The sequence below is a fragment of the Oryzias latipes genome, chromosome 6 (assembly GCF_002234675.1).
Source record: "Oryzias latipes chromosome 6, ASM223467v1".
Taxonomy (NCBI): Eukaryota; Metazoa; Chordata; class Actinopteri; order Beloniformes; family Adrianichthyidae; genus Oryzias; species Oryzias latipes.
This window is the reverse complement of record NC_019864.2, coordinates 15,143,585-15,165,879: the sequence shown is the minus strand read 5'-3', so window position 1 is coordinate 15,165,879 and position 22,295 is coordinate 15,143,585. Positions and strand designations below refer to the sequence as shown.

At 41.2% G+C, this 22,295-nt stretch overlaps 1 protein-coding gene across 15 annotated transcripts in view; it reads left to right on the top strand.

Moving 5' to 3' along the window:
* LOC101160233 (tight junction protein ZO-1) overlaps nucleotides 1-22,057 on the top strand; it is a 65,713-nt gene extending 43,656 nt beyond the window's left edge. For 5 of the 15 annotated variants that reach the window (XM_020703950.2, XM_011476004.3, XM_020703954.2 and 2 more), the window contains 27 exons: nucleotides 4,105-4,161; nucleotides 4,443-4,567; nucleotides 4,670-4,772; nucleotides 4,956-5,271; nucleotides 5,638-5,744; nucleotides 7,106-7,274; nucleotides 7,348-7,492; nucleotides 7,977-8,110; nucleotides 8,625-8,730; nucleotides 8,995-9,145; nucleotides 9,688-9,796; nucleotides 9,871-10,090; nucleotides 10,238-10,422; nucleotides 10,509-10,604; nucleotides 10,682-10,764; nucleotides 10,857-11,067; nucleotides 11,174-11,274; nucleotides 11,369-11,719; nucleotides 11,936-12,181; nucleotides 13,223-14,083; nucleotides 14,317-14,408; nucleotides 15,025-15,240; nucleotides 15,799-15,935; nucleotides 17,485-17,956; nucleotides 18,035-18,252; nucleotides 18,715-18,858; nucleotides 21,266-22,057. In XM_020703950.2, coding sequence (XP_020559609.1) covers nucleotides 4,105-4,161; nucleotides 4,443-4,567; nucleotides 4,670-4,772; nucleotides 4,956-5,271; nucleotides 5,638-5,744; nucleotides 7,106-7,274; nucleotides 7,348-7,492; nucleotides 7,977-8,110; nucleotides 8,625-8,730; nucleotides 8,995-9,145; nucleotides 9,688-9,796; nucleotides 9,871-10,090; nucleotides 10,238-10,422; nucleotides 10,509-10,604; nucleotides 10,682-10,764; nucleotides 10,857-11,067; nucleotides 11,174-11,274; nucleotides 11,369-11,719; nucleotides 11,936-12,181; nucleotides 13,223-14,083; nucleotides 14,317-14,408; nucleotides 15,025-15,240; nucleotides 15,799-15,935; nucleotides 17,485-17,956; nucleotides 18,035-18,252; nucleotides 18,715-18,858; nucleotides 21,266-21,360 — 5,250 coding nt within the window. In that variant the 3' untranslated portion in view covers nucleotides 21,361-22,057. The remainder of the gene's footprint in view (nucleotides 1-4,104; nucleotides 4,162-4,442; nucleotides 4,568-4,669; nucleotides 4,773-4,955; nucleotides 5,272-5,637; nucleotides 5,745-7,105; nucleotides 7,275-7,347; nucleotides 7,493-7,976; nucleotides 8,111-8,624; nucleotides 8,731-8,994; nucleotides 9,146-9,687; nucleotides 9,797-9,870; nucleotides 10,091-10,237; nucleotides 10,423-10,508; nucleotides 10,605-10,681; nucleotides 10,765-10,856; nucleotides 11,068-11,173; nucleotides 11,275-11,368; nucleotides 11,720-11,935; nucleotides 12,182-13,222; nucleotides 14,084-14,316; nucleotides 14,409-15,024; nucleotides 15,241-15,798; nucleotides 15,936-17,484; nucleotides 17,957-18,034; nucleotides 18,253-18,714; nucleotides 18,859-21,265) is intronic. The other 10 variants (XM_023955719.1, XM_023955718.1, XM_020703952.2 and 7 more) reach the window with 9 other exon arrangements.
* The last annotated feature ends 238 nt before the right edge of the window (nucleotides 22,058-22,295 follow it).

Sequence of the window (22,295 nt, the reverse complement as noted above, 5' to 3'; positions counted from 1 at the left end):
CACCACTTCTTCTCTCTCAGCACACAAGGTGCTTGCAAAAAAGAAACCTTTCAAACCGACGTTTCCTTTGAGCATTTCACACACTCTCAAAAACATGCCACAGGGGTGGAATCGCTGTGTTCTTACTCACAGGAAGCCAGGATCTGGGAATCTGTTCAGTATCAGTGTTATCATTGGGACGAATGCAACTTTTTTCTCTGGCTTACCTCGGGATTTGCAATCTTTACTGTCTTGCACAGAAGAATGGGGTAACAGAGGTGAAAAGAAATGTGGCATTTTGAGTCTGCAGAGGGACAAAAAGAGAAATAGCAGGTTGTCTAAAAGGCACTATGGTCTTGTGTCTTCTATCCCTCTTAAAGCACATAAATACATGTACCTACAGTCTGGTTTGTTTTCTAATGGAGTATCTTTTTTTATTGGTAAAACACACCTGATCCAGGTATCTGGCAGCACCTATGACTGGGAAAAACCAGCAGGACACTGACCTTTAAGCTCAGAGGTTTTAAACCCTGCTGCTCTAAGATGAAACCTCAGAATGTGTCAAAGCAGGGAAATGAGTATCACATGAGTGGTGGGGGTCCTTGAGGATCAGCACTGATGAACACTGTGTTAATAAACATACCATCAAATGCCACTGAATGCTAGCTACAAATATGACAGAAAAGATTATTGAAATATTTTATAGAAAAGCCCCCAAACAATGTTATGGTTACAAAAGTAATACTAGAGAGAGAGACATTAATTTCAGTTATGTTAAACACACAAACTTAAAACATCAACATAAGCATCGACACTGAACAATGTCAGCATAAACATTGAACAACATAAACATTGAACAAAATTAACCGAAAAAGGTGTCGGGTGAAGCCAAGGCTTATTTTCCAGACTCTGATTACAAACATCACATCTACCTACAAATTGATAGAACCTTAAAAAAGAAAAGAAAAAGAAGAGGAAAAAATAACAAAAACACTTCTCAAAATTACCTCACAACCACAAGAGTCTCTCAGTCCAGAAGGTATTTTTGATATATTTTAAATGTATAGTTTTCTTAAACTGATATATGGAGTTTGCATTCTTCAGATCGTCGGATAATAAATTACACATGAACAAAAATACTATTCTTTGGGGCATTGGTTCTGACCACTTTACCCCGAAAATCAAAATTATTAACTTTAATTTCAAACAAACTCAGTATTTTGGCAGGTACACATTGTTTTTTAACTTTAAACATAAAAATTCCAGTACTAAGATCACTAAATCCAAAAATGTAAGTGCCCTTAATTTTGGAAATATTTGTTTTGTGGATTGATTGTATGAAGAGTGATTTACAATTCTAATTGCTTTTTTTTCCAGAATAAAAATAGGATTTGTATTTGATTTGTAACTATGCCCCCAAATTTCTAAACAATAGGTAAAATAAGGCATTATGAGGGAACAATATAGAATATACAATGTAGCTGTGCATAAAAAATACTTGAATGGCTAATGACTTCCACAATTTAGAGAGAACATGTGTTATGTGTGGTTTCCATGATAATTTATGATTCAAAATTACTCCCAAGAAATTTTATTTCATTTACACTTTAAAGAACAACATCGTCAATTTTTAACTCGGAAATGTTTTGCAGTTTTCTATAGCCAAATATGATGTACTTGGTTTTATTTTTATTTAAAGACAGTTTGTTTGAATCAAACCATTGTTTGATTATGGATAATCTTTTGTTATGTCGCAAGAAGCTTTTCCAGTTTATCCCCTGATAAATACAAAGTAGTGTCGTCAGCATATAAAACACAATTTAGGTCGTTTATGTATAAAATAAATAATATCTATTTCTACTGTGATACATTCCAGAACATTATCAATAGTGTAAGATAATTCTCCAACAAGTTTGCTATTTATTGTTTGTTCAATGAATAAAGCCACTCCTCCACCTTTTCTCCTATTTCTATTGGTAGTATAAAGCCTGTACCCCTCAAGGTTTACTTCCACCATCTTGTTATCATCAAGCCAAGTTTCTGATACAGCAATCACATTAAATCTTTTTTTAAAGATTTAAGAAACAGTTCTATAGAAGAAAAATTCTTATATAACTTTTGCTGTTGAATTGAATAACTGATGAGCCTTCTTGAGTGTCCACATAGTTGTTAAACTCTTCCACAATATAATAATTACAACAAATTTCAAGATCATTGTAATAGTTTGAGTCTGTGTCAATGTCATTTTCAAAGTCATGCTTTGTGTTTTCACATTGATCATGGATGTATGAATCAGACTGATTTTCTGTACACTGCATTAAGTGATCCTTTGTAACTGTGTTAACTTTGCAGCTTGTTTTATTTTTCATTGTATTGTCTGTCATAATTATCAGGCATCCAGTCCAGTTTCCAAATTAATGTGGGAACATTTCCTAGGTGTTGTTTGAACAGTCCCAAACGTGTTCCCAGCATACCTGCTTATTTCAGTCATTCTTTCATGTTTGTTATCATTATTGAGCCTGTAGATTCCAGTCCGTTGGGTCTAAATCAGGGGTCGGGAACCTATGGCTCGCGAGCCATATATGGCTCTTTTGATGGTCACATGTGGCTCGCAGACAAATCTTTAATTCTAATTTTTTTTTTCCATTAGACCAGTCCTTCTCGTGCGCGATGCGATGCCAGAGGCGCGCAGTAGTAGCGGTGCTTAGAGAGAAGGATCTGCGCCAGCACTAGTATAAGTTTAAAATTGTCTATTAATTCACAGAGTTTGTACCACCCGGAAACCTGTGAATTGCCGTGCCTAAAACTGCGCGCTCCCGTCTCTGAGAAAGAGCGCGCAGATGCGGGGACGGGATGTGTGAGGGAGAAAGCAGAGGGTGAGGGGTTGTGGGGACAGGCAGCAGGTGAATCGCGCAGGGATTGTAAAAACGTAAAACCCGCTGCCTGTCACTCACTGCAGCGTGTGAGTGTGTGTTTGACTCCAGCAGGTCTGCATGTGAGCAGTCTGTCTCACATCTACAAAACATTCAGACCTACAATCACGTTTAAAGTCTCAACGCCTGCATGAAGCTGAAACTCACCAGACTAGACCATCAGCAGAACTACCACGAGAAATACTCATCATTTATTAGCAACAGCATAACAATGTTATTAAAAATAATCCACAGACTTATTGTACTTTAAAAATGTTGAAATTACATCAAATGCAAACATTCACTTGTATTTTAGTTTTAAACATATTGTCGCGGACTGAGTTGGACGACTGTCGGGCCACGTTAAAAGTTCTGGAGTTCATGGAACGCATCGATCAAGCAGAGATCTGATTGGCCCTCAGTTCTGTCGCTCAGCCTGTTGTTAGGTAGTTTGGACCAATGGGGTTCAGCTATGGGCCGAATAAGGGAAATGGGAGAGCTGGAGCAGGAGCAGGGGGATATAAAGTTGGGAGAAGCGCTCTCGTCTCGTCTCGGCGGGAGAGATTCAGGAGCTGCTGAATTAATTGTTCGGCGTTTGTTGCGGTTTACAGTAACCAGAATAAAGAACCTTAAAAGAGGTTAAGTCTCCGTGCCTCAGTGTGGGAAAGGGACACTACATTATTGTATGGCTCTTTCGAAATTACATTTAAAAATATGTGGCGTTTATGGCTCTCTCGGCCAAAAAGGTTCCCGACCCCTGGTCTAAATCATAAGCATATAAATATAAAATATTTTTCTAATAGTTTTTTTAGGTGTTTCCTTCTTTGTTTTTTGCAAAGATACGACAACCATTTAATACATATTATTTTCACTTTATTATTTTCATATTATTTTATACTTTTTTTTTTACCCTTTTGTAATTTGTAAAAAGGTACAATTTCCTATTTTAATACATTTTAAAGTAATGTTTGACTTTATTTCAGACTCTTAACTAAAGACATATTCACTAAAGAATCTGTCTGTTCTTTAATGGAGGGAATGTGGTTTATAAAGCAGATTAGAAAAATTGAATGTATTCATTGAACATTTTAAACCAGAGCTCTTAGGATTCTACATGGTGACATTTATTACATTTTTGGACTTTGTTTACAATTTGTTCTGACTTATTTCACTGTGTTTTACCTGAAACATTTCATATTTCTGTGTATTTTAGAGTGCAGCGATGGAGGAGACGGTCATTTGGGAACAGCACACAGTAACACTACACAGGGTAGGTGTCTTCTGTGGTCTTTCCAACCGTTATTTTTATATAAGTCTTTAATCGAAAATCTAGGTTGTTTCAACTCATTTTAGCAGCATTCATTTCTGCTTTGGGCAGAAAAGACTGATTTTGTGTGCAGATACAAAGCTAACAGCAGACAAAGTTTTTGTCCAGTACAAATTTCTCTATCCCCTACTGAGGATAGATTTGTTGGATCTGCAGATGGAGACACGAGATGACTTTGTATGGTGTCTGTCAGACAGCTAAATCCTCTGTGTTTGTCTGTGAAGGCACCAGGGTTTGGCTTTGGGATAGCCATATCGGGAGGTCGGGATAACCCTCATTTTCAGAGTGGCGAGACCTCCATTGTCATATCGGATGTGCTGAAAGGAGGCCCAGCAGAAGGCCTACTGCAGTAAGATTCTCCTATTGGCAGCTTCTGTCATTGTAGCATTGAATTAGTTTGCCCGCACCTGAGAGACTCCATCCGTCTGCTCCTGCTGTTTCTCATCTGTAGGGAAAATGACAGAGTGGTCATGGTGAACTCTGTTTCTATGGACAACGTGGAGCATGCATACGCCGTCCAGCAGCTTCGCAAAAGTGGGAAAATTGCCAAAATTGTGAGTATACATTTGTTGAGACAGACAGGTTGAAATATGTATTTACATGTATGGTGTTAAGGTATTTGTTCCAATGTGTGACAGATGGCTAGAAAATGTGTACGGACGGAGGCAGTGACTGATTCATGTGGGGTGGCAGGTTGTCAGGATAGTTCAAGTTCAGATCTGGTTTTCTCTGGTTAGACAATCAGACGGAAGAGAAAAGTTCACGTCCCCATGGGCCGCTTGGGGGAGAGGGAAACCATGTCGGAGCACGACGAGGAGGAGGACAGCTACGACGAGGAGATCTATGAGACGCGAAGCGGACGCAGTGGTGCTTACAGCGGTGTGGGAGGGGCTATGGGCAGGCGCAGTGGTCGGAGCGGTGGACGGAGAGACAGGGAGCGTGAGCGGAGCGGCTCGCGAGAAAGAAGTCTCTCTCCACGCACAGACCGCCGCTCGCACAATCTCCCCCCACGGCCTGCCAAGGTCACGCTCGTTAAATCCCGCAAAAATGAAGGTGAGGCTCACAAAGTCGGGGACATAGAAATGTATCCATCTGTTTTTCAAATGGGAATTGTGTCCAAAAAGTATTAACTCTGCTCCCATTTATTTCCAATTGTTTACTCCCTATCCTCTTTATCCCGGCACAGAATTAAAACGTACACATCAGCATTGGTTAACTGCCAGACTAAATCAAACTTGCAAGCTTTAGCAAAATCTCAGTAAACTCAAGTAAATCTTAGTAAAAGAGCAATTAATCTTCTTTAATCGGTAGTGTTAATCCCAGTAGGAGCAGCAGCTGTCAGCAAAATGCAACCTGGGTGATGGTGTCATGTGAACTCTGTGCTAACATCATCTTTGTTGCTGTCTTTCACTTTGTAAGCAGAATATGGCTTGCGTCTGGCCAGCCATATCTTTGTCAAGGACATCTCTCCTGAGAGCCTGGCAGCCAGAGACGGCAACATCCAGGAAGGAGATGTTGTGCTGAAGGTGAGACAGCTGAGGGAAGAAAGGAGAGAGGGAATCACACGATCTCTTTTTATTGACCAAAAAACATTTATTTGTTCTGTTTTTTGTGTGTGTTGTTTTTGTCAAACAGGACCACTGACAGGTGATTTAATTGACATGAACTAATGTCCCCTAAATTTTCTTTCAGTGTTGCATAACTATTTTTTCATATTTCACAAGTGATTTTCTTAATTCAGCCTCATTATACATTCAGTGTTAATACAAAGACTTTGAGATTCAAATGTTTAGATTGTACACCGGTCATTGGATTACATCTAAGTACATGCTAATACTCACTAACATGTGCAGCTTTTTTCCCCCAGCATGAGACAATTTAGTGGTGAAAACCATGATGTATCCTGTAGATTTGTTTGTATTATAAACAACCATTCCACATAATTTAGGAAATAAAAAGGACGAAAAAATATTTTTTTTAAACTGATTTGCCTTTTTTGTTTGGATTAATGTTTCTTATTGAACTTTGTAAACCTCCAACAGCTACTTCAAACATGCTGACAAAAAATGTCTAGATTTGTTTTTATTTTCTAAAACACCAACACATTTAATACAGTTTTTTTCTCACTTTTTGATTTAATTTAGAATATTGTTGCAGATGGTTTAGACTCAGTTCAATCACAAAAATAAAATCGACTAGCAAAGAGCTGGAACAGTTGGAGAATAAACGTGTCCCGGTTTATTTATTTTTACTTCAAATACTTCATTGTACTTGTACTATTGCTGCCTTTATTTGCCGATATTTTGCAGTAATTGCATCTACGCCTTTTGGCATTAAAGGGATCATTTGTTATCATTATCATTGCAGATCAGGGTGCTGTGTTTGCTGCAGTGATTACATTTACAATTTACTGAAAGTCATATCTGATATTAAAACGATCTGTAAACTGCATCAAGTCTGAAAGCTGATATTTAGGGGAAAATAAAAAAAATGCATTTTTTATTAAATTGCCGATTTAAAAGAGGACAAGCTGACACTAAAAACAGATCTTCTGAGGGGTATTTCTAGCCAGCTGAGTTTCAGCATCTTTCAGCATCATCTCACAAAGGATACAGGGTACAAAAGCACTGCCTATACCTCACCCGGTTGTCATGTGACCTGCCATTCAGTTAAAAATGTAGTGACAAATCACCCAAACCTAATATTGTCTTCATTATCTGCCACAACCTTCCAAGTCTTTATGTGTACCTTTAAAGTTAAGCATTGATATGGATATGTGTTCTACTACATTGAAGTGTGAAACTGTCCTTTTTTTTAACTAATCTTTTAAAATATTAAAGTTGTTTTGGTTGTTGTCTCTAAAAGCACCTCTGTCTGATTCTGTCAGATTAACGGCACGGTTACAGAGAATCTTTCCCTGATCGACGCCAAAAAGCTGATTGAAAGGTCAAAGGGCAAACTAAAAATGGTTGTTCAGAGAGATGACAGGGCGACCCTGCTGAATATCCCTGACCTTGACGACAGCATTCCTTCAGCCAATGCCTCTGACAGAGATGGTAAGAAGAGTGTTGAGCGAGTCTCACCTGCCGGCGAAGAGTCTTTTTTCCTAAAAATCGGCTCTTGTTTAAGACATTTCAGATATCCATTCGCTGGCATCGGACCATTCCAATCGATCACATGACAGGCATCGTAGGAGCCGCTCGCGTTCTCCGGACAGGCGATCGGAACCCTCAGACCACTCCAGACATTCACCCCCACAAATCAGCAACGGCAGGTAAAAACAATCTGGCAAAGATCTATTTGTCTTTTCTTGTAAAAGCATTTTTGGAATTATTTTTCCAAACATAAAGACATTTTCATATCCATGCAGTTAGATGTCTAAAATGCGTCTGTTTTGTTGTCAAAGCCAACTGTAAAATAGATTAAATGACCTTAATGCATTAAAAGCTGGAAGTAAAGTCCAAAGGCTGCCTCAAAGCCAGAGCCTCCTATTTAAATTCAGCTGGAGAGCAGAATTCCCTCTGACACCTTAGATAAGCTGCTCTAAAAACCTAGCACAAAAGAGTGACAGGCAAAGCGATGACCTTCAGGATTAAGATGCTGCTTTACTCTCCTGCATTTCTTCTATGTTTTCATCCAGGTGATTGTTTCATATGTCGCCTTCAAGCTTTGCTGCCAGAGAATGAAACATTTATGACCCTATCTTCATTTTCTGGAGATGAATTGTTTCACCAAATGTGTTTTTGTATTGCCTGAAGTCATAGGAGTCGGGATGACGAACGGATCTCAAAGTCTGCTTCAACACCAGCGAAGATCGCAGAGGAGATTCCTCTCCCCAGACCAAAGGAGTCTGCTAATGCAAAAGAGGACAAGAAGCTCCCTCCCCTTCCAGGTTAGTCATTTCCTCTCACCCAAATAATTTTGTGTGATCAATAAGCAAATTGGGCTCATTACGGTACTTCCCCCGAAAAAATCCTATTGCTGGTAAAAATTGAAACGATGCACGGAATTCAAGTCTAGTTTGAATCAGTTGTTTTTGCTCTTTTTAGAGACAAAACCACCAAAAAATGCAGATCCAGACGCCTGCTGAGTCTGGCTGAGTTAGCCAGAAGCCAAGTTAAAATAAACTGTATGAGCTGATTGAGTCTGACATCCCCCACCAGCCTGCAGCATTCTGACGTCCTTCTCTTTGACCTGCCAGCCATGGACTGTGCGTTCCTTTACAGTGCACGCTTGTGCACAAGTGACTGTGATATTTGGTTGTGGAAGCTTTTTCTTCCCATTATTGTACATTTGTATCTTCAGCATTGCTAGGATGTGACAGTTTTTGCTGCTTTCGCAGTTGTTTGCGTTTGTGTTTACATCATCTGTCTGTATTAATATCATGCTTGTGTGTTCCTATACAGAGCCCAAACCAGTGTATGCTCAGCCCGGACAACCAGATGTAGACCTACCAGTTAGTCCCTCTGATGCTCCCGTTCCAAGTGCTGCTCATGACGACAGCATCCTACGGTAAAATTCCCACCTGATTCATGTTTCCTAGAACCCAGATACACAGAAGTTTTCCTTCTCAAGCTGTCTAGGTTTGTGTTGCACAGCCTAACGCTCTTTAGAATGTGCTGCTTTTTGAATGTTTGGCAAATATTTGTTTATTTGCTGCAGATTGCAGAATATCAAAAGGAATTTAAGTTCATTTTTCTGCCTGCAAATTAAAAGAAATTTAAAGCGCTGCAATCATTTTGAAGTTATTTTTTTGTTGTTGTTTTTTGTTCTCAGGCCGAGCATGAAACTAGTAAAGTTCAAAAAGGGGGAGAGCGTGGGTCTGCGACTGGCAGGGGGCAATGATGTGGGCATCTTTGTAGCAGGAGTTCTGGAGGATAGCCCAGCTGCTAAAGAAGGCTTGGAAGAGGGCGACCAAATTCTCAGGGTAAGAAAAGCCCATTGCAGAAAATATGTTTGTGTGCAACAAAATTATACTTAAAATTGTGAATTGGGGGTTTAAAAAACAGCATGTTAAAGTGCAATACTTCCTTATTCAAGTCATGGATTTGGAAGATGGCTGTTCCAAATGCACGGATGGTCAGGCTGGTCTCTTAGCAATTGCCCCTGGAGAGCAAACACCAGAACACTGTTTCCTTTGCCATGTGTGTCTCAATCCCTCACAGCCATGCTGTTTGCACTTCTTTGTCGTTTCTCCAAGTGTAACAAGCTTTGGGTAAAGTTGTTTCAGTGCAGTAGATTCTGCACCTCCAAAGGCAGTTGTGAGTACAGAAGCAACTGGACAGACATTGTATCTTATAGAACTCTCCAGCGAAGAGCAAGATCTGTTTGAACTTGCAAGTATGTTTGTGAAGATGTACATGTCACTTTATTCTGCAGCCTATTTAAAAGACACTAAACGATCTGAGATAAGTAGGATTAGTCTTTTCGTGAATCATCACACTGAAACAATATTTTCTCATCTTTCAGGTAAATAATGTTGATTTTGCAAACATAATTCGAGAGGAGGCGGTGCTATTCCTGCTTGACCTTCCTAAGGGCGAGGAGGTCACCATTCTGGCCCAAAAGAAGAAAGACGGTAAACACAGGAACACAGGATTCTTTGATCCATAATGTTGTCGTTTTGCTGACTGTGTGCTCTGCCTGATACAGTATATCGACGGATCGTGGAGTCCGATGTCGGTGACTCCTTCTACATCCGGACACACTTTGAATACGAAAAGGAATCTCCATATGGGTTAAGTTTTAACAAGGGCGAGGTGTTTCGAGTAGTGGACACCCTCTATAATGGCAAACTAGGCTCCTGGCTGGCTATTCGCATCGGCAAGAACCACCAGGAGGTGGAGAGGGGCATCATCCCTAACAAAAACAGGTGACCACTTCTTAACATGGAATTACAGTTTAAACAAATATTGTGTCCAGATTTTCATTTGTTAAGAGTTCTTTGTCTTGTTGAGTTGACTGCAGAGACCAGCTTGAACTAAAAGATTTTCTTTGTCTTTCTGGCGTTTGTCAACAGAGCGGAGCAGCTCTCCAGTGTACAGTACACTCTTCCCAAAACAGCAGGTGGCGATAGGGCGGACTTCTGGAGATTCCGTGGTCTTCGCAGCTCTAAGAGGAACCTGAGGAAGAGCAGAGAGGATCTGTCATCCCAACCGGTCCAAACAAAGTTCCCAGCATATGAGAGAGTTGTCCTGAGAGAGGGTGAGGATCTTGTTTTGTGTCTGTTTCATTGCAGCTTTGTAGATCTGCTAATATTTTGCATTTTTTTTTCTTTCTGTTTTGTGCAGCGGGTTTCTTGAGACCAGTTGTGATATTTGGACCCATTGCGGATGTTGCTCGAGAGAAACTTTCCAGAGAAGAGCCAGATCTGTTTGAACTTGCAAGTATGTTTGTGAAGATGTTACCCACATTATATTTGAAGGCTGATTTAAATAAATAGAAATGTCTAATTTTGTTCCAGAGAGTGAACCGAGAGACGCAGGAACAGACCAGCGTAGTTCAGGAATAATTCGTCTTCACACCATCAAACAGATCATCGACAGAGTGAGCAATTTGTGTCTTTTAAAATGAATCATTTATCAAAAGAAAATGTCCTTACATTTCTTTTTTGTCCTTTTTCTTTAAATCTCATGAAGGACAAACATGCTGTGCTGGACATCACTCCAAACGCTGTGGACAGGCTGAACTATGCGCAGTGGTACCCGATCGTAGTCTTCCTAAATCCCGATAACAAGCAGGGCGTGAAGAACATGAGGACGAGACTTTGTCCAGAGTCCAGGAAGAGCGCCAGAAAGCTTTATGAGCGAGCCATTAAACTGAGAAAGAATAATCACCACCTGTTTACAAGTATGTGGAGTCCGTTAAGACTCATAAATCAAAATGTAAAAATTGACTATTTTTTCATGTTTTTATTTCTTATCAACTAATTACCCTATAAACTTTGTTCTTTAAGCAACCATCAATCTGAACAATATGAATGATGGGTGGTATGGAGCTCTAAAGGAAACCATTCAGCAGCAACAGAATCAGCTGGTTTGGGTATCGGAGGGCAAGGTGAGAAAACCTCATGGTTGTTTAATTCCATGTTTTTCTTTGATTATTGTGGCTTTATAAGCTTTGAGGTGACAGTTCTGTCTGTTCTGCTCAGGCGGATGGCACAACAGAGGATGACCTGGACATCCACGATGACCGTCTGTCTTACTTGTCGGCACCAGGTAGTGAATACTCTATGTACAGCACTGACAGCCGGCACACTTCTGACTACGAAGACACGGACACCGAGGGCGGAGCCTACACGGACCAGGAGTTGGATGAGACGCTGAACGACGAGGTGGGTCTCCCCACGGAGCCCGCCATCACCCGTTCCTCAGAGCCCGTACGAGAAGACCCTCCCGTCATTCAAGACACCCCCGGTTACTCCACTTACCAGCATCCTGTGCAACCTGACCCAGGCAGTCGTATTGATCCTGCTGGGTTTAAGATGGCCGCTCCACAACAGGTAAAGATACACCAGGCGGCGTTGGTGGAATTTGGGTATATGATAGCTCTCTTATCTCCTGACCTTAAACATCTCTTTCTATATGTTTCTTAGAAACTATGATCTGTTTTTCTTTTGTGGCTGAGTCAGTATCAAGAAGTATCAAGCTGTTGGGGTTAGATGTACTTTGTGTGCCTTTGGCAGGCTGTTAAATGTTCTCTTAACAATACTTCACAGCAAGGTGAGGCTGCTTTCCCTTTGCCCTCATTGCCTCTGCCGGCGGTAGCTACCCCTGCTAATGAGCAGCCTGCACAGCTAGAGGCTGTGCACCTAGAGGAGCCGCCTGCTGTAGCCCCAGTTCCTCAGGCTGACTCACTTAACAGCCCCAGCCCTGCCCCCGAGCATATTCAGCCCCCACCACCACCACCACCACCTCCACCACATGAACCCACCCCGTCTGGACTGCCTGGTCCAGAACCAAAGGTACCTGCTGTTTCACCAACCATTTGGACCGGGCCTGGGCCACAGCCTGCTATTTTAACTGCCTGTCTTCTCGCACATGCTTTCCACACGCTCTCTGCATGTCGTGCCCACACCTTGTCACACACTGAGCCCACTGTGTGCCTCTGGCTCCCAGAGAGAATGTGCGACACTGTAGTCCCACATGCACCACAGTGGGCTGGGAGACCAGAGGGACTGGTACATCTGAGTCTCTGAGCAGGGTGAAGACATCCACAACCAGCCCTAATTTTTTGCCACTTACCTCCTTTGCATGGCTCCAAATGTTTTTTGGGTTCTTTTGAGCTTCAACTCGTTTCTGCAGATGAACAGTAGTGGCACTGACTGTTGCACCGTAGTGGGTAGCTGTGTCGTTTGTTGTAGTGCCAATAGTTGGACGTTGCATTGGAAACAAGCTGAATGTTTGCTGCATGATGAAAGCTAACCTGCAGACAGTACTTTTTCCATCAGTGTACTTTCCACTGAACAGTTATTTTTTTATGAGAATAGCAATAATGTGCGTTTTGTGTCCCGTTGACCTGCTCTGTCCTACATAAATGTCAACCAATCAGCAGTATTTAACATGGATTTGCTGTCTACAGGCTACACATCATACGTTTGAAATGACGCCTTTCAGAAATGACAAAAGAATTTTCCTTTTTGCCATAAAAGAAACAAATTCTCAGGCAAAACCATTTTCGTTTGTAAGAAATATGATCATTCCTGAAAGGCATTTTATCAAACAGGCATTCAGATCTATTTTTTAAAAAAGAGCAAAGATTTGCTTGTGTATTTGACTTGATAATATTTATATTACCGTAATAGGAAGGATATTTGGAATATTTATTTTTTAGTGTTTTATGTATGCTGGGTTCTCAAAGCTTCTTTTTGTTTTCCTTTTATTGAAAGGTTTGGTGTTTGGGAACTACATTTCCCTTGCTGCTTTCTCTGCATTAAAATAGCTGAGAAATTCCAACTTTTGATAGTTTGAAAAAAAAATATTCAGTCTGTGCCGTTTGTCTGCAGATGTACAAAAAAGATCTGTACAACATGGATGACCCCGGGCGAGTCGGTCACCACCTGAAGCAGTCTATGAGCTACTGTCACCAGCCGCCGTTCCAGGACAAACAGCCATACCGTGAATACGACCATCCGCCTTATGGTTATGATGGAGGCGGCTACACAGAACCAAAGCCTCACAACACTGACTCTCACCTGCACTACGACAACCGCGTGCCTCATTACAACGAACAGTGGCCCCCCTACGACCAGCAGACCTCATCCTCCCAGTCAGTAGGGTACCAGCCGGGGCACCAGCAACCTATGGGCTATAGCCCCCGGTCTCCCTATGAAGATGGACCAGGAAGAGATTACAGTCCACCGCAGCCACACTTTGATGAGGTTTCACCAGCTGGTTATGACGGCAGACCACGTCACGGTAAACCTGGACACATTCGTTACGATGAACCGCCTCCCCCACCCCCTACAGGCTACGATGCCCGCTCTCCTCACGAGGCTGAATTGCACAACTTCCCCATCAATTCACCTTGCTCGCCGGACCCCCCCAAGCAGTATTATGGTGACTCTGGTCTGAGACCCGCCTACATGCCCGGACCTCCAAATCGAGGTTATAAAACAGGGCTGCTTGAGCCTTTGAGGAACTCAGAGCCCCCTGTTTCCCCTTCTAAACCTGAAGCCCTGCCCTCACCCGCTGAACCGGGAACCACTCCAACCTCCAAACCTCTCCCTCCTCCCCCACGGGAAGACCCAGATGAGGACCCAGCAATGAAGCCACAGTCGGTGCTAAACAGAGTCAAGATGTTTGAGAATAAACGCTCTGTTTCTATGGACCGCGCTAAAGAAGTGGTAGAGACATCCGTGCTGAGGGTACGTTCTCCCAAAGGTGTCACGCGTCACCTTTCATTTAACAGCATGAACTCGCTAACGTTAATCCATTTTTCATCTGTGACTTTAAACGATCTTCACGCTTCAAAAATAATTTGTAGCCTATTTTTACAAAGATGTTACTAAAACTCTAATTGTGTTTTAATAATTATTTTTTTAAAAAGAGTTTACTAAACTGTCGGTTTGTGTGTGTGTCGTGTCCCCCCCCCCCACAGCCTGCTGATGTTCCTAAACCTGTGAGTGCTCCCGGTCCAGTCCTCAAAGCCAACTCCCTCAGTAACCTTGAACAGGAGAAGTCCACATACAGGTTAGTTACCCTTGAAATAGGAGATGAACAGGAAGGGGTTTTGGTAAAGCATATGTGAAGTCAGCTGTTGTTGTTGTTTGAGCACCACCTAGTGGACATAAGTCACAGAGGAGAAAATGTGGCTTTAGTTGATGTTTTTCTCTGAACTACATTAAAGACAGATAGGTAAAAATGAATGTATTTGGAGTTTGCTGCAGGAAACTGGAGCTAAGCAGAAGTTATCCGGAACACGCTTTAACCTCACTAAGTGTGGTAAATTACGCTAAATAATAAAAATATCTGAGTGAGGAAAAATACCATTCCCTTAAAATGGTGCTGAGCTGTCACAGTTGCGTTCAGTTGATATAAACCCCCTTTTTAAATTGTTTTCCTTTTTTTGAATCTCAGTAATGGCGGCCAACGCAGTCTCCCCGTCTCAGGGCAGAAACCCTCCAGCTCCAATTCTATTGCTAATGCTACTGAAACCCCGATGGCCTACTGATGCTCTGCTGGCTTTGATTTTTAGGAAAGCTTAGGGATGAATAAGAGACACTAACCACGATACTCAAGATAATTGTTTCTGCTGCATGCTGTAGATCCTCCTGTCTGGTTGTGAATCTTGATTATTTCTCTGCAGGGCTCCTGAGCCACAAAAGCCTCAAACTAAACCCCTAGATGATGTCGTGCGATCCAACCACTATGACCCCGATGAAGATGAGGAGTACTACAGAAAGCAGCTGTCCTACTTTGACCGCCGCAGCTTCGACAGTAAAGCTATGGGCCAACCTGCTCCAGGCATCAGTCGCTTCCACGATATACCCAAACCAGCTCAGCTGTCGTACCCCTACCACAGGTATTGCTTCTTCAACAGACTCCTTCTCTTATCTTTCTGCTGTCAAGATGCACTAATTGATCTGATGATTGAAAACTAACATATCCAACTAAACTTATATATTATCTTCCACCTTGAATGGATCAAATGACCTCTGCTATCTTTGTAATGCTTTCCTACACTTTGTTAATGCTTTTCCTTTTTTCCCCTTAAGTATTTGAATGGATTCATATGCTTTTGTTTTCTTTAAACAAATCGGAAAAGATGAGCAAACCATTGAAATCATCAAATCCTTTCTAGGTGTAAACAAAAAACATTGCTTAATTAAAAATGTAAATGATCTTTTCCTTTAGACTTTTTCCCTGTGCTTATATTTGAGATTAATTTATATAAACAATTGGAGGGTGATCATGTTTAGTTAAGAATTTAGTATTTGAAATAAAATTTACAATGGGAGATAATAGATCTGACAGCTCAACTTTAGAAAAAAATAAATGTTTTTGACCAAAACTATTCAGTTTGGAGCCACAGCAGCAGCTGAAGGTAAATGATTCTGATGTTTCCTGTCTGTGGTTACAGAGTGGAGTCTCTGGAGAAAGTCAGTCCAGTGGAGAAAAGATACGAACCTTTACCCCAAATCAGTCCTTCGGCACAGTATGGGCCTCCTCTACCTGCCATCCCACCCAACCCTCTGCCCAAACTCAGTCCAAGCGATGGTAAGGTCAAGTCTTGCTGAGGTCTCAGGCTTAGTTAATGTCTTGATGAACACTTCCACTGTACAAAGTTTTTTTCTTCATTTTTTTTCATGTTAAAGTCTTACGTTTTAAAATTTCAAAGCTAATACATTTTCTGTGTAAAGTCCAGTGTTTTGGGGTATCCTTCCAGTTTTTAAGGGATCCCGTCCAAAATTATTTTTAAAATTTTAACTTAAAAATGATTTTATTTAAACACAAGTTTGCTCTTGATTAAAAATTACCGCCATTATTGCGGAGAGAAATGTTTCTCCGCTTTTATTTATATCTTAGCATAAGCGACACGCCCGTAATGATTCATATCCTTCTCGATAATCAATAGAAAATCCTTGATCAGCTTTAAGTCAGCACTCTGGCTGCAAAGCATTGTATTGTCTTCTAGCCATGTCTTCACCACATTTTGCTGTCAGTCTGAAATGTCCACTGGTGCCCAAGGCCGAGTCTCTTCCCAGGTTTATTGGTGGAAAATTCCCCCCCAAAACAAGAAGGTCCGGTCCCCATGTTTGACTGTGGGGATGGTGTTCTTAGGGTTGAACGCCTCTTCCTTTATAGATGATTGAGGCCAAACAGGTTCTTCAGACCATAAAACAGAGACAGAAGTCTTTCACTTTATCCAGAGAAGATTTTGCTGAGGCTTTTGTGTCCCTTATGTGCCACGAGTGTCCACAAACCAGCAGCAGAGCTGCTGTTTTTCACCTGCTGATTGGTTAAAAAAACGGTACCTGTCAATCAGGGTGAACAGGATCATTTAGAACACTTCAGACTTCTTGGAAAGTTGTAGAATAATTCTGTACTCACCACTTTTAACCTAAATACAAAGGAAGACAAATATTTCCGTCAACGTTGATGCCTTTTACACACTCATCATTCTAATTACAAGAAACCGTATTGGTTAAATATTGGTAACTTTAATACAAAATATACCAGTCATATGAAGTATTATAATGAAGTGTGACATGTTCACATATAAAGATTTTTCTTAGATCTAAGCATAATTGTGGGGGAAATCATAGTTCCTAAGGACAAAGATCCAGTATGAGATGCACTGAGAGAGCCATGTTACAGCCATTCTGATATAATTGATAAACTGCTACAAAATAATGGCTAAAAAAGTTCACTGAGGGTAAAATATTCCAAGTTAGAAACTCAGTTTTCTGCCTTCAACACCCCAGTGTTGTGGTTATCTGTCTCTTCTCTTTAGTCAAAAATCTAAAAATTCAAAAGCATTTAAGATTCTCACTTTCATCTTCATAGGTTTGTGTTAAAAATGGTTCTAACAGTTTAGCAGCCTCTTTCTTTAGATTTGTTCTCCTAGATCTGATTAAGATTTGTTGCAGTTCTGTTGTCTCCTTTAGTTGCAGAACAGGTTTTTCTGCTAAAATTGCAGAAACTAAATGTAGATTAATCTGATTTTTTGTGAATAACCTGCAATAAATACAAAAACATGATACACTTCAATGTGAGGTTATTTAAGTTACTGTATCCACTGATGTTTTATTTAATTAACTTCCAGCTAACTCCATACCTGAACCACTGAGCTCTCCCAATCCTAAACCGGATCTGCCAGCTCTCAGACCCACAAGTAGGGATGACCCCATCCCAAGCAGTTACCTCCCCCCAAGAGGCTTCCCCGACAAACCCCCTGTCAATGGCACCGATGCGGCACCCTCAAAGACTCTGAGTGCTCCTGCCCCAACGAGCTACAACCGCTATGTCCCCAAGCCTTACACCAGCGCAGCGCGGCCCTTTGAGCGCAAGTTTGAGAGCCCGAAATTCAACCACAACCTGCTGCCTAACGACACACAGCCCAAGACGGACCACCTCAGCAAACCCGGCGTGCTGAGCAACAGCAGTGGGAAACTGCAGCTGTCTCCACAGCCCCTGGATCACGACAGCGGTCTGGACACTTTCACACGCACTTTGGATAACAGGCCCAAATACCAGCACAATAACATCAACGCCATTCCCAAGGCCATTCCTGTGAGGTAAGGAGAGCTCTTTTTTTTTGTCGTAGCGTGTATCGGACCCATGCTGGCTGACTAAAGCGCTGCCCTGCCCCTCAGTCCCAGTGCACTGGAGGATGACGACGAGGACGAAGGGCACACGGTGGTGGCCACTGCTCGGGGTATCTTCAATTGTAACGGAGGGGTTCTGAGCTCCATTGAGACGGGTGTCAGCATCATCATTCCCCAGGGTGCCATCCCGGAGAGCGTGGAGCAGGAGATTTACTTTAAGGTGTGCAGGGACAACAGCATCCTGCCCCCCCTGGACAAGGAGAAAGGTTAGTCTGTCTGTGCTCGTGGAGATCCAGCTTCACAAAAGAGAAACTAAAAGTTAAAGAAACGTGGCCATGTTTTCTGTTTTTACCTGATAAGATTAGAGCATCGTAACATGTTTTTTTAAAGAGTCAACAAGTAATTAATTATATAAACTAATATGTAATGGGCAAATAAGTAGCTTAACTACAGTAAGACACTGGTTATATATAAGCCTTCAGTTTGGCATCCATTGGTAGACAAGAATCGGTTTAATTAAGACGAAGCACCGGGGGACTGCGTCTGTTTAATTACCTGCTAAGTCAGGTAACAGTTAATTGCCCCTCATAATGAAGGCCAGGCACCAGGTGGCATCTTATCTTTTTTTTTTCCCTCTCTCCCGCTTAGATAACTGATAATCCTTTTGTGCTGGCAAATTCCTGTGTGTTTATTTTGAGGATTTTAAACCTTGTTGTGTATCCGTACAGGAGAAACGCTGCTAAGTCCACTTGTGATGTGTGGCCCTCACGGACTCAAGTTCCTGAAGCCGGTGGAGCTGCGCTTACCTCACTGTGCGTCTATGACCCCTGATGGTTGGTCTTTTGCTCTAAAATCCTCCGACTCCTCGTCGGGTACGCTGTCCTCTCTCTGTCCTATTTTGGGGTCTGAGGTCTGGCTTTAATCAAAGTTTGTTAGATGGTTTCATGATCACCTCTTGTCTTCACTTCCTGCACTTTTATCTAGTCATATAGGCTGTTTGGTGGCGGGAAATTGTATTCTTTAGCCTTTAAAATGAGTCTAACAATGCATCCGTTCAACAGAAAACAAATTAATCTGAAATCAATCAATCAAAACAATCGGAAAAAAAGAAATTATCATCTGTTTAAAAACAAGATGTTAATTTACATCAAAATAAAGGAAAGTTGGGTTATATCAACTATTAACAGATTTCCATAGATACTGCATCCACATGATATATAAATTGGTGCAGTCTGTCATGACGTCAGTTTTTTTTGTGTTTTTTGCACAGTTTACAGAGGCTATATTGAAAATGAGAGTCAGCAGACGAAACGCCGCATTTTTGCTGAGTTTTTTGCAGCTGGTTGTTTTAGACCAGAATATGTCTGAAGCGCCTCATGTGGAAACAGAGGAGGCAGATCTCCCCAAACCAACGCATTTCCCTTTACACTCCTGCCTGTATGCGGTTTTTCTCATCCTTAATGTGAAAAAGACACAAAACTGTGATCGACATTTTTTTCTCTCTCACTAAACGGAGGTCACTCAATAAAATCTTTTTTTATTTTATTTACTTGTACACAACAATTAACATGGTTGTTGGATTTATTTACTGTATTTTTTGCATTTGTGGTTTAAGTTTAGGATTTAACACTATTAGATTTTCACATTTCCTAATCTAAAATAAATAATATTAAAGTGAGTCATTAAAAAGGATCCAGGTTTAAACGTTTTAATTTCAGGTTGACTCTTTCAGACAGGAAAAAGACGGGAATCTGGTTCTTTTAGTAGAACACTTTTTTCCCTCCAATCTCATCACCTTTAAGTTAAATCTGTTTTATTTGCTCTAAAATAATGTTTCCATTATCTAACAAAGTAAAGATGTGCTGCAGTGTTTATGAAAGCTGAGGCTTTCTCCTTCCAGCTCTGCCTTGAGCTCCAATGTTGTTCATTGTTCTCCTGCTGGTGGAGTCATGAACATAAACATGAGCCACAGTGTGTGTAAGCTCCCAGTGTCTCAAATGTTCCTTGTGCTCCTCTGTGCGCCTTCAGACAATTCCACTTTGTTCTTGGAGATCTTTGTTGGTCAGCCTCTCCTTGCTGCGGTCTTGGTTCTGTCAGCGACAGCGACTTTAAATTTGATAGTTTTTGTTTATACCAACACATCAACAAACTCGGATTTCTGTTTTTATTTAACAAAAAATGTAAAGGATCTACACATTTGATGCTTCTGCTTTCATGTTTGAACTGATGCATCACATTTATTGTTAAAACATGGAAATTCAAAAGAGAAAAATCTGCTATTTGTTTTTTGTGTAGTTTATACAGAACTTAAAGTCCCACTCCAATCATCTTTTGATCTATTTGTAAAGCGTTATGATCTATGAACCAAATTATGAGGATTCTGGTTTTAGTCAAAATAAAAAAAAACTGTCGTTTTCTAGGGCATAGTTTCTGCAGAGCAACAGTAGTTCATTATAATTCACCTCTGAATTGTGGGTGGAAGTGGTGACGAGGGGTGACTTCTCCCCCATTTCCCATTATCACTTTGTTTACACTCTCTCCCACTAGCTTACACCCCTCACAACAACAACCTAACATTACAGGTGCGACAAAAATATTGGAGCTATCCAGCTTTACAGTTTCGATTCAGATTCCAGCTCAGACGAGGAAAACAAAGACGCACATGGATCTCTTGGTTTATCAGAGGATGCATAAGAATAGAGCAGGGAACTTGTGGCTCGTCATAGTAGATTCGAAATCATACCTAAGAGCTTTTTCCAACAGCCTTTTTGCATCTGCTTCTGATTCACAATGATTTGGATAAAGAAATGCTCACAAATGCAATTTCTAATCTTCATATTCTTTATATTCATATTTGTCCTCCATCATCAGAAGAATCCCACAAGAGCATGTTAAAACCCCAAAAGCACCATTTTCATTGGAGTAGGTCTTCAAGATTCAAGAGTTGTTGTTTTTTAAATGAAAACGCTTCTTCTTTTTCTTTTTTTTTTAACCTATGATCAATATAGAAATGTTCATGAATTTGTATAAAAATTATTATTATTTCTTTTTTCCTGATGTTGATGCTGAAATGTGCTTTTAAATATTGCATGCAGACATAATCAGGGCTGGGTGTCACTTCTTTTATTCTACATATAAGCAGACATTTCTATCCATAGAAGACATGCAAGCCCAGTTCTGAATATGGTTTCCATCTTGGCCTCTTCTGTTTTCTTTTGCCCCAGCAGCATGCGTAAAAACATGCGAGCATCATTCTAATGCTGTGCTGTTTCCCTGCAGGTGATCCTAAAACCTGGCAGAACAAATCTCTCCCTGGTGACCCAAACTACCTGGTGGGTGCAAACTGCGTGTCTGTGCTCATTGACCACTTCTGAGGAGGGCAACAGCTGGCCTGTTACTGAATGTGATGAGCAGTGGGACCCCCCCCCACCCCGTCCGCCCGTCTGTCTGCTGGTGGGGGCGCACAACGCTCAATGAAGTCTGAACTCGATTGTTTACTGTGCCCAACATTTCAAAACCACATTCTCGTACAGTTGGAGGAGTGTTACACCCATGAGGCTCTAACTTAGTTTCTTTACTAATATTTGGGGGAGGGAGGGGTTTGGTGCTTTTGAGGCTTGCAAAAAAAAAGAAGAAAAAAACAAGTTATCTTAACAAAGGAACTGAAGTTGGAATGCATGACCAGTGCCACAGACTGGATAATCCAATTTTGTCATTTTTACCTAATTTTCTAAAAGGTTAGAAACGTGCGAGCATATAAAAAAAAAAGTTTTCATATTGCAGTGGGATTTTTGTGTATTCTAGTGGATTCAAAAAAAAAAAAGGTAACGTTTGCTAACACTGAACCTTTGAGTTCGGTGGTCATGTGTTACCATTCATGAAGGACTGGCTGAGCCTGACTCATTGAAGAAAGCCCTTTGCATCATTTAACCCAAGAAGAAGAAGGATAAAAAGAAGTATTAAGAGTCAGGTGCCCATTCGACTGAGCACGCTCTGATTAAACCGCTGTTTTTGTAGAAAAAAAAAAACCTATCGTAGATAAATATACTGACTTGATTTTACAAACTCCTGCTGTCTAGAGATCTATGCATGTGCTACGACTCAGGTCCAGAAGCCTGTTATTACTAAGTTCAACACATGAGGAAAACCCCATCATACACTGCAAGCAGTGATGCCTTACCTGCATATTGACTTTTCTGCGAACCGTTCAAAACATCGGGTCCTTGAGTTGTACCGATCCCGACGGGAGGAGGGTCTGCATTTTCTCACCAACCGTGAACTTGGACTTAGCACACGAGAATAATTGGGG